Source organism: Chrysoperla carnea, chromosome X (genome assembly GCF_905475395.1).
Source record: "Chrysoperla carnea chromosome X, inChrCarn1.1, whole genome shotgun sequence".
In the NCBI taxonomy this organism is placed as follows: domain Eukaryota; kingdom Metazoa; phylum Arthropoda; class Insecta; order Neuroptera; family Chrysopidae; genus Chrysoperla; species Chrysoperla carnea.
In genome coordinates this window covers 24,993,099-25,005,595 of record NC_058342.1, presented here as the reverse complement: position 1 = coordinate 25,005,595, position 12,497 = coordinate 24,993,099, and the positions used below count along the sequence as shown (strand labels likewise).

Sequence of the window (12,497 nt, the reverse complement as noted above, 5' to 3'; positions counted from 1 at the left end):
CATCGGATCAAAAAATGGAAGAGAACTTTTCGTCTTAGAATTGTATTTTCTACCTGATACAACAAAAGCGTGCGGTACTTACGGGACACCCTGTATACTTCTTAACACACCTATTTATATCTAATTCACCAACAAAAGACACAAGTTCGATTCAATTTCAATTCTGAGTTTCTTGTATATAAATACAACTTGTATGAAATAAAAAGTCTTCAATTCGTTCAATAAACAAATACTTGATTTATTGATTATATAATATACTCCTCCCCTCCCTCTTTTTAAAAAGAAGAAGCTTAAAGTTTATAAAAGCTTAAAATTTTGTTGAAATATTTTTTCTATCTACATAATTAATATTAATTATTTAAATTAGTGCTGACTACGTGTTATAGTTTACAAATTAGTGGAGCACATAAGGGCACACTTGTTGGAGAAAATTTTTTAATTCGGTTTTTGAAATGAAACTTGTTTTATTGCATCACTCAAAAAATTAATAGAGAGAGTGTTGAGATCCAAGCTACAACCTTATAACTAGCTAGACTATTAGCTACAGGCTATTTGACAGTAAAAAAATAAAGTCATAATTATTAATATGTGCATAGATTATGAGTTTTAAAATCAATTTTTCATAATCTAAGAAAATAATAATAATTTCTTTAGATGTTGTCATGTGATCGTAAACGATTTGGGTTGACTGTTTTATCATGTCACACAAAAGTACCTCATATTACAAGTACTCGAAGAGCGTTTGTATATACAGTAGAACCTGGTTAAGTGAAACCTAAAGGGACCCGAAAATTTGTTTCACTTATAGAGGTATTTTTATCTAGATATCTGGTGTCTCAGATATACAGCTTAATCTAAACATTTTAATCTAAAGCTCTATATATTTGGGTAAAATGGTTCGCCATATTTATACTAATGTCAAGTGGACAAAATGTTCTTAAATATTATTTTTAAGTAAAGGTAAGTTTTTTAAAACAATTTATTAATTATATGAAAATTGACGCATTTTTATGGAATATGATGTGTGCAGATCGGATTATCCGTAAGACAAAGTAAACCCGAATTTATAAATCGAATCGCGCATGTAAGTTTTAAACATACATAAAATTATTTAAGTATGCAAAAATTAAAAATCCGTTGATATTGTCATTTGTACAGTTATTCAAATTTATGACATTTAGGTTATGTTAGGTTATAGTAGCTGTCTTGGGGCGGGACACACTTAGACCATAGGATCCGTTGTGATACCGAAAAGTAGTTGGCCCATCCCCTACCATTACTTCATGAACCATTTGGAGCTGTTTAAGAGCAGCAGGAGTGCTTTGACGTCATTAAACCTCAGGTCGTAGTGATCGTCAAAGAAAGGCTAGCTCAAGTGAATCCACCTCCTCGTGACAAAAGCTGGACAGTCATCTGGTCTGGTGGTTCATTATCTGGTCGGGAAACATTCAATGAAACAGTATTTCTATTAATTATAGACAGATTTGTCGTTGAATTTCAAAAGAGGAAAGAAATTTTCCTGTTTTTAAGCAATTTGAACACCGAAGAAGTTCAAAATAGAGCAAGTTTGTTAGTAACGATGTATTCTGACGATTTAGATAAATACTTTCTCCAACATCTTTATCCATCTACGTTCTTATTTAAAAACAATAGCTCGAAAAACAACCCTGAACAATCAACGCGATTTTATAGGTTCGCAGAAATAAAGAACTTAAAAAAAAAGTTTTTATTTATAGATTTTTATTACGGGGGGCGCTAATTTTTGAAACTGCCTGCTGTATGAGTGTAACTGATATTTGCAAAAAAAAAAGTATCGCTTATATCCCATAAAAATGTGTTAATATTCATTGTATTAATTAAAAAAAACTTTATGAAAATCAGTATTTGAAAATTTTTGGTCTATTTGAAATTAGCATAAAAATGGCGAACTATCTTACTCACATATATATAGCCCTTTTTTAAATGGACTATTTTTATTTGTTATTTAAAAAAAAAATAAATAAAATATATTAAAAGTTAACAATTTTTCCTAGCTCTGTAAATACTATTGAATAATCTAATGTGGTTTACAGAAACTGGTCAAATAGCCTATTGTGTTCAACTGATCTGGTTTAGTATATATTTTATCCGTTAGAGTGTGTTATAGATCGTACATAGATGCGATATGATTTGATGCTCTCTCATATAAAAACAAATGTGCAATGTTTGTACGCAAACGCATTCAAAATTATATTGATTTTACGTTTCTGATATTCAGCAGACACAGAAAATTACAGGAGTGTAGTTTTTTGTGCTCGTACATGTATATTGCAGTTATCTTCCTACCACTACCCCCTCCACTCCCCTAAATATTTTATTGTACACATAAATTTTTTTAATGAATGAATTCAAGTCTTTTCTGATGTTTTTCATTTTTTCATTATTAATTTTTTTTTTTATATATAAATATTACGACCATATATTTTTTTATATTTAAAAAGTGCGATTTCTTAGCTAAAAAGTTTTAACATGCTAGAAAAAGTTTGGTTAATATATTGTTAAATAATTTTTCCAAATTATTTATAGGGGTTGAAAATTAGTAATAGAAAATTTGGATTCTGGTTTTTCAGAAACTCTTTTTCGTCAAACGCGTTACATTACAAAATTTCTTACGAAATCAACGCATATTTTTTGTAAATTTTTCGACTTTTTGTTTCAAAAAGTTTATGAAAATGAGTTTGCCAAATATATTAGATATTTAGGGTTCCGTTTTCAAATAACAAGAATCCTTATCGATTCTAATAACACGAAAATGTATACTAGGAAGTGCATTTTATTAACTACTAAAGAAATTTCGAAGGTATCGAAGCTTGATGGTAGTGAGAACTCCCCCACAAACTTTTATAAAAAAATCAAGATGATACCTCCTTCAAAAATTATTTCAGGAGTAATTAATTAAATAGGGCGGAAGAATAGGGCCACATTTTTAAAAATGGGATAGTTGTTTTCAAGGGAATTTTTCTTAAGTTTTCATCACTTAATTTTTAATCGAGTATTCCTAAAATCTAAAAAAATCAGTTTAGTACAAACATGGTATACCAGCTCGACCAGTGCGGAATTCCGCAGTGCAAAAAACAGACCAGAGAAATGATTTCTAAGTGATTCAAAAATTACCTTTTTTATTTATAGGCAATTTTATTGCAAATATGATATACAAATTACATAATCAACAAAATTAAATCTTAATATTATTTTTCTAGTATAGTAGCTAGCTGGATAAACTTGAAAATTAAGGATAAATCATGGAATTTGATAAATAATTCAGGATGATCTTTCGTGGACAAGAAAAACAGGCTAGGGATATAATATTTAGAGAGGAGAAGAGAAATTTAAAAAAAATTTGAGAGTTTGAGAAGTTACTTAAAATTTATTACATTTTGAGGACTTGTTCAATAATACTCCATACGGTTACGTGTGAAAATTTTCATCTGAAAATTTCTTGAGTTATAAGTTGCTTGAAAATTGAACGTGAAATCAAGAATTTTCGAAGATTGATGTTCTATTTTTCATAAATCATGTTAAAGACCTTGGCATGATTATTTAGAATATCTAGAATACCAGACATAGAAAAAAAACTGATTTTATCCTATAAAATATAACTCAGAAAAAAAATTATTTAACAGCGTGTTACCATATCTAAATTGGAGTACAATTGGTTTCAAAAGTAGTGTTCATTACTTAGAGTTTTCCAATCACTGTGTTTCGATTTTTCACTCGGAAAATCAACTTTCATTCGGAAAATTTTTTTCGCCAATCGAAGAAATTCGGCAAAAATCGATTGTAAATATTAACACTGCTTTTTAACACAATTGCACATGCCAAAATTTCTATAGACGAGGAAATAAACGCAAAAGTAACTACATCGTATCGACCTACGTTTTTTTTTTTATTTGCAACGCATGGTCAGAATTGTATTTGAAAAAATTGGGACCTATAAAAATTGCCGGCATCTAGAAGGCAATATTTCGATATTATGCCGAAAAAATCATATGAGGAGAAAAGTCACTGAACGATTTTTAAAGGCGTATTGACGCATGCAAATTTTTCGTTTGTGCATCTCATTGTTAAACATTGAAAATTTTCAAGTAGTTTTTCTCCTCAAACGAGTTTAAGGCTTTCAGGCGAATTTTTTTGCAATTCTAGATAATCTACAGTTATTTTAAGTCAAAAATTTTCCAAATATAATTCTGAGCATGTAACAAAAAACCGCAATCCAAAATATAAGTTGTTCCGGATAAAAAATAGTGTTTATTCCCGCGTTTATTTCGCTTACTTCTAAGAAACCGCACTTTAAAAAAAAATATGATCGTTTTAAGATGAACTTTTAAATAAAACAAATGAATATCCCACTTGAAATGATAATAAATAAAGAAAAGAAATAAAAAGGGAAACACTTTTTAAAAGTTTAAAAATATTATCAAGTATGTTGGATGTCATAAAATTTTAATAGGGCTTTCCAAAGGCGTTGGATTTATCCGTTTCGATCAGCGATTAGAAGCCGAGAGAGCAATACAGGAATTAAATGGCACCGTCCCAAAAGGTTCAACAGAAGCGATCACTGTTAAATTTGCGAACAATCCAAGTAATAACAATAAAGCAATACCACCATTGGCGGCATATTTAACACCACAAGCGACAAGACGTTTTGCTGGACCAATACATCACCCAACTGGCCGATTTAGGTATTTTTTCTTTTAATTTCATTTCATTTTTTTTGATTATTTTCTTTTTTAAATAAATTTTTTTTAGTTATTAAGATCAAAACATGTTTTTTTATTTAATTTAAAATTGAAATAAAAAATTCAAAATTTTAAAACTACTTTCAATTTAATTATACATTTTTACTTACACAACGTTTCGTTAATATTATTTTATCTTCATCAGGAATCTTGATTTCAAATCAAATATACTATCATCCAGAAAAGAATCATTCAATTATCTTTTTTTAATAATTGTGTATCTTTCCTTTTCGGATATTCAATATTTCACGTACGAATTTCAATCAAAATTTTCGCAATTACAAATTTTATAGGAAGAGGGGATCAGATTCTGAACATTGGCAATAGCAAACACCTTCGGAAACATATTTTTGGTGTAATATTAGCTTAAAAGTAAAAGCCCCCGGAAGACTTTTATTACGCTTTCGAAGCGATATATTAATGCCGTTTCAGAGATTTTAAATAGCCGTTATTTCCAATGAGAATAAAACATTGCCAAGAAAGATGTCATTCGCAACATAAAAAATTAGGTCACACTCATAAAAATAGTCATTTGCGCGTGCGTATCTTAGTAACGATGTGAGAACTTATTGAGTGTTTCATTATTTTTGGATGAAACTGTATATTTGAAATAATTTGAACTTCTCGAGTTGTCTGATGAAGTAAAAATAAAATTCACGAAACGTTATTCAAAAACAAATATAGTAAAAAGCATAATTAAAATTAACAAATTTAGTGTTAAAATTCTGTTTTTTTGTAACCTGAACAATTAATGTGTTTTTTTATTATTTTTTTTTTATTTCGTTTTAAAAGACAATTTCGATAAAGGTTTTTTTTGAATAAAACACCTTAAAAAAATAATCATTCGTTATTTTAAAACTTTTTGTTTACTTGCAGAGCAGTTTCGCGTGATTTTTGACATGTTTTCGAAATTTATAGCGAGGGGGGATATGAACCACAAGTAGACAGTAGTTGTACCGAAAAATCGAAGAGTAAACTTTCAAAAGGTTTTCAATTTTTTTCCCACAAAAAATTTGAAAAGATTTAATTTTAAATACATTATGATGTGTTCAATGAAAAATTCGTGTCAAATAATGAAATAATCTTTTTTTTACAGGGTGTACAATGGGGAATATGAGCAATATTAATAATTTATTTAATTTTGATTTATTATTTTATTTTTATTTTTGAAATTATTTTTAAAATAATTTTAAATATCATGTATTATTTCTTATAATCGAAAATATAATAAAAACTACTGTCTATAATTAGTGTATCTATTTTGCCACCAGATGCCAGATCCATTTGGTCCGTCTTTTGTAATTTAAGGTGGCTTTTATTTTATTCAGGTATCGGCAATCTATGATCTAAGTGGCCCACTTTTAAGATAACATTTTGGCCCTTTCCTTTTTAAGTTTTTTTTCTTGCTATACAGAGTGGGTTTTTTTTAATCTATAATGGTTAATAGCTCGTTTTGTAGTTAACCAATCAAAAAATAACTAATACAAAAATTGTGCAGTTTGATGGGGGACATCGTGTTCTGACATCAGATTTGACCTAGTTCTTCAGGTTTTTTTAATAACCAATTTAAATAACATATAGATAGAATAACACTTTAAATTAGAAATCAAGTCAGTCAAAGTCATGGACACAGGCGAATGTCCTTTGTTGCCCTTGACAACTTTTGGCTAAAACAAAAATGACATATTTTAAGGTCGCATGTCCTCCGAAAAAGATGAAATAATCCCGAAGAACTAAGTTCAATCTAATGTCAGAAAATGATGTCCCCCCATCAAAACTTATAACTTATGTTAAAGTTATTTTTTGATTTGTTCACTACAAAAGTAGCGATTAGCCATTATATATTAAAATGACTCATCCTGTATATATTTTGGTTCGCAGCCAAATGTTGTCGATGCCTGTTTCATACAATGCCGTTCTGACACCTTGACATAAACTAAAGATGTATAAGCTATCAAGTGTCTGATGAGTGCTGATCGAATAAGTTCCATTTTAATAGGCTTGCGAAGATGGATATTGAATTGACAGCAAATTATTCCATTCACCGGTCACAAATTTTAGCTCAAGCAGTAACAATTCTAAAATACACTCATTTTCTCAAGGTTTCCATCTCTGGAAATAAATTTATGAATCCCTAAAAATTTCACTAAATATTTTGACTCAAATCTAGATTGAATAGATTTATACTCTTTGTCGTGACACAATATTTTTGGCACGCCACCGATCACAAAGATCACTATAAGAACGCGTTATCCAGAGTATAGTGACATCGTGGACTACAAATGACACGTTGATACATAAAGATGACGAGTGTAATTTATTGCGTAATTTACTGGAACAGAGATATCTGAATAATAATAAAGTCTGGATAATTAGCACGCCATATTTTTTATGATCTTGTTAATGCTATAATTGACTGTCAATTTAATTTCCACCTTCTTTCTTGCGTAATTTCTATCAATAGATTCTTAGTCGAGCACATACAAGCGCATCCCTCAGAAAAAAAATTTTGAATTCGATTTCTTTGTATATTTCCATTCAAACGACGTCCTTTCATAAGGATCAAGAGTTAGTCAATCGTAAATCTAGTTTCTAATTTTTTTAAATCAAGTTTCTTTTTGATAGCCATCAAATGTGTGATTTTCTAAAGAGACGTCTCTCGAACGAAAACATGCAAAGGGATCGAATCGATTTTTTCTCGAAGTATGTGCCCGTATTTGCTCTACTATTTTGCCATTATACATAAAACTGTAGTTGTTGTCGTAAAAATGGACATTTAATTTCAAACTGTTTGAAACTGTTAATAAAGCCACCTTAGTTTACAAAAATCACTGTTTAATTCGTTAAGTCAAAAGTATAAAATTATGGACAACGTGAATTAATACAATATAATATTATAACCGCGAATTCTTTCATTATTTGAACCAAAATCGAGATTGTCCTAAAATATATTTGCATGTATTATTTTTGTTTATTTTTCGTTTTTTATAAAAACAAAATTTAAATTGGGATCATTTTTAAATTCTGTTTTTTTTTTTTGTTATTATTTTATTATTTATTTTTTTAAATTTTTTGATAATTACGTCTCGTACCAGAAATCTATTTAGTTTTGTATTGCAGTTTTGTTTCTTATATAAAAATACAAATGAGTTTATTTTAATTTTTTTGTTTTTTAATGTTTGTTGTCCTGATTTTATCTGCTTTTATAAATTTATTTATTTTTTTGTTATATATTTTGTGATTGCAGTGGTAAAACAATGCTTGCCATTAACAAAGGTCTGCAAAGGTTAGTAATTATATTTTTCCAAAGAAAACAAAAACTTTTTATTTGTGTTTTTATTTTTTTCTAATTTTTGTTTCATTTATTTATTTTAATTTTTTTTTTTAATTATTTAATGCTTTTTTTATTTCCAATTTGATGTTTTAAGTTTTTTTTGCCCAAATGTTCCGAAATTTCGGAAAGTATTCAAATCGTAAATTACTACAGTAAAAATAATTTCACTCCCCTGTCTTTGAATGATGATGCAATGGTTAAAATTGCCAAAAAAAAGCTTAATAGAAAACACACTTGTATAGAACTAACTCTCTGTTTCTTTTTTTTTTTATTAAAACCTCGATAAATTGGTCCCCAATCCGAGTTTAATGAGTTTAAGTTAGAAATTTAACTGTCTTGTAGATGGAAACATGCCACCTCACAAGCGAAAAATTTATTACTGTTAAAGTTCCAGTTTTTGGCATTTAATTTTTAAATAGTTTGCTAAAAACTTGAATAAAATTGATCAAATAGGGGATATTGTTTTTACTGTACTTAATTTCATGAAGACTGAACGGTTTAAATCCAGGAATTAGTTCCTATGACAGGATTACGTAAATGCATCATTCACTTTCATTCGTATGACTGCATATCGAGTATATTCGAATAAAATAGAAAAGGTTCGGATATCGAAAGAAATCTATAACCTTACAGTCACCGAACCAACCGTTTTTATTCAAATTTTTAGATCCTTTACAATTTTATTCTTTTTAGAAGAATTTCAGAACATAAAGTAATCTCTCTGTGCTAATAAAATACTTGATAATTCTAAAACCGCTTTTACTCTTCGAAAAACGTTCGATGGCCCTGTAATTTAACTTTCCCACTCCATCAATACAAAATTGCTCATTTTGATGAATTTCAGAATAATCAGTCTTAATACCAAATTAAAAAATGTTTAAAACTCAAAATTTTAAAATTCCGAATGTATTTTTACTTTACATAAAATTGAAGTGAATTTTCTTTGTTGGAATAAAAAGATATTTATCTGAAGAATAAGTTAATGGACGCCTCAAAAAGTTTGTATCCATTGCATATAAATCTCTGGTAAGGTAATCTGTACACTATTTGCATAGGCTATTGCGTTATGTCGGCGACATATCGACTTTGTGGTTAATAAATATAATTATAATTAGCAGACTTAACTTGTTGGAATATTTCATGAAACTAATGAAATGTCGACGCATAATCGGGTACCATTTCTAAAAATTTTTATCAATTTATATTTAATAAATAAAAGTCTGTGACTATAGAGCCAAAAAAATATATACTTATGTACTTTAACAATAAAGCTCTCTTAAAGTTTATCCATGTAGATTAACTTGTATGATACTTCCCTTCGTAGATTAACTTGTATGTACTTTGTAAGTATCGGAGATCAATCCAGTCATAGAAGCATTATTATGTTTTTTATCGAACTCGATTCCATCAAATCCGAATGTGAAATGGTTGTAATTGTTGCCATTTTAATCCATTTTTAACTTCAATAGATGTTAGGATGAACACAAAAATTAATGTCTACAGTGTACAGATACAGTAGTTAACTGCATAATTTATTTTCTTATTTCCTCATAGATTTTTCACTTCAAATCTAAAAAAAAAAGTTTGTTTATAAAAATCGTTCGTTTATAACGGTTCTTTCTCATAAATTATCACCATATTAGTTCTTTCTTCTGTACCTTTAAAAGCATGTAGATGGCGCGCGGGCATTTCATAAAAACAAATTTTTATTTTGTTAATAATTCATTGTATTTTGAGCAATATATCGTAAGTCCTTTGTTAATGTGCGCCCTTTGTAATGTGTCCGTAATTATTTAAGAATCAAAACTGCAATATTTTTTTTTTTTTTATTTATTGAAATATTTGCTCATCGAATTTTTTCATTATTCAAATATAATTTTCGTTTACCAATTTTAACATTTTATTAGATTCATTTTTTTGTAATAATAGTACTGGAAAAAACCTTCAGGTTTAACCATAAATCATACGAAAGCTAATAAATCTCTCGAAATACTCTATCCTACAGACTTACATTTTTGGATTGGTATCACAAAGTATTTAAACAAATTTTCGAGTAATTTTGTTAGTGCTTTATATTTACTGAATACGTCTGTGTCCGTATTAGTATGTAAAAAATCATTTACCTGATTATTCCAATTACTGTAATTTACGATTAAATTGACTAATTGGATTAAATGAGTATGTTTAAAAAAGTTTTTGTGTGTGCTGTCAAAAAAAAACTGTTCAAAACTCTTCTCTCTCTTTAGGTAATTGAAGAAATTGATGAGAATACCAAAATTCTAACGCAATCATTTGTTACTGACATGGTATGAAACACTGATTGAACTGATTGAACATACAATTTTGAATAAATAAAATTCATGAGCAAATTTTCAATAATTTTAGGACTAAAAATTTATTAAATAACTATTTATTTTGCATAAAATTTAGTTTAATTTATTTATAATTTGAATTATTTTCGTTTATTGTTTTGGTTTTAATAAAATCAGTACAAATTGTGTGTGCTTTTAAAAAGTAAATTTTGAGAAAAGAAAATGTTAACAAACAAAAATTGACGTTAAACCAAAAGAAAACCAAACAATTTTTAATTAAACTTGTTACAGATACTCCCCGTTGGCAGGTGATTTGCTGGCTAATTCAATGCTGCCAGGGAATGCAATGAACGGTTCTGGATGGTGTATTTTCGTATATAATTTAGCACCCGAAACTGAAGAGAATGTATTATGGCAATTATTCGGCCCATTTGGTGCCGTACAAAGTGTAAAAGTAATTAGAGATTTACAAACCAACAAATGTAAAGGTTTTGGCTTTGTAACAATGACCAATTATGATGAAGCTGTCGTTGCTATACAATCATTAAATGGTTATACGCTTGGTAATCGAGTTTTACAAGTCAGTTTCAAAACAAATAAAAGCAAAACTGCATAGACCTCTATATTATTAGATAATAACACGATATCATTGTCATCGTCAGCTTCCGTTCCGCAGACGTCTAACAATTCTGCGTAGTTTTCAAAACAATTTAAGTATTTCCATACAATTTTTTTCGTTTTTGTTTTAAAATCACTTTTTAATTTAAAAACAAAAATATATTTAAAAAAAATATAAAAAATCAGTCTCATAAATATTTGTGTCTATTAAATATAAATTACTCAAATTGTGCTTGGTTAATTAAACAAAAATTTTCTAAATATTCGCATATATTTAATCTTACACATATTTGTCTATGAATTAACAATTTTACACGGTGTGACCCCAACCGCTGACATTGTTTACATCATATATAATATGAATAGCCATATAATAAATGAATGTAAAAATACAGCATTTGTTACGTTACACTGTTGTAGATCCATATTCTAGTGATTGAATTGTAAAAACGCACTCAAAATAATTGTAACATCCGAACGATTCAAACAGAAACAGTATTATTTCAATTTTTTCATCAGTATCAAATCGTGAAACGTTGTAATTTTTATTCCAAAAAAAAAGCCACAGGATTATTGTAAATTAATCGAAATAATCATATCTAATTAATAATTGTATAGAATAATTTATTTAAGGAAAAGTGGGAGGCGAATTCATCAATTTTCATTTACTAGAATATTGAAAATTCAAAATAATGTTCATTTAAATTAATTACGCAAAATTTATCCATATTTAGAAGACAGAAGAAGTAACGAAATTTATTGTTCCAACCCAGTGAATTCATTTTTTTATTAAATAAATTTCGTTGCAAAGAATTTAGATAAAGTATAAAAAAACTGATTTAAGAATGTATTTTTATTTTAATTTTTAGAAAAGGGTACACGAAGACCGTGGTTTAATCAAGTTTTTAAATTTTTTATAATTATTTTAAACAATACATGACAAAACCGAATGGTTATAAAAAAGCCGAGCTAATATTTATTTAATAATGATCGTCCGATGATTTTAAATATCGGTAATATTAAAATTTAAACTAACTTGTAATTAAATTCCTCAGATTTAGTGATAAAATCACAGATCTTTAATTACAAAATAGTGAATAGCCGTACAAAAATTTTAAAAGGAGTTAAAATTGGGCTACCATTTTTTGGAGTACATACAAGGTACCTTTTTAAAGGTACAACGCTTTTAAAAAAGATGGCTGATATTACACTTTTATTATTTCACAATCTGTCGTAATTTCAGCGATTATCGTTGAATTGCGAAGTTGTAGTTGATTTAAACAGAATGTAAACGAGTCTAGATCGTCGATCGATTTATTCGAATAAAATCGATCTCTTGCCAATCTGAAATTAGCAAGCTATTATTTAACCAATCAAATTCTGACTCTTCACTCGCTTTTTTTTTAATTTTATATATTTTATTATTAAATAAATACTAAATTTGGATAAATTTTA

The 12,497-nt window shown here is 28.1% G+C and overlaps 1 protein-coding gene across 12 annotated transcripts in view; it reads left to right on the top strand.

Moving 5' to 3' along the window:
* LOC123302519 (ELAV-like protein 2) overlaps positions 1–11,139 on the top strand; it is a 58,243-nt gene extending 47,104 nt beyond the window's left edge. For 5 of the 12 annotated variants that reach the window (XM_044885486.1, XM_044885481.1, XM_044885479.1 and 2 more), the window contains 3 exons: positions 4,490–4,721; positions 8,026–8,064; positions 10,716–11,139. In XM_044885486.1, the coding sequence (XP_044741421.1) occupies positions 4,490–4,721; positions 8,026–8,064; positions 10,716–11,040 (596 nt within the window). In that variant the 3' untranslated portion in view covers positions 11,041–11,139. Of the gene's footprint in view, positions 1–4,489; positions 4,722–5,654; positions 5,734–5,874; positions 5,927–8,025; positions 8,065–10,715 lie in introns of those variants that run through there. The other 7 variants (XM_044885485.1, XM_044885482.1, XM_044885487.1 and 4 more) reach the window with 4 other exon arrangements.
* The last annotated feature ends 1,358 nt before the right edge of the window (positions 11,140–12,497 follow it).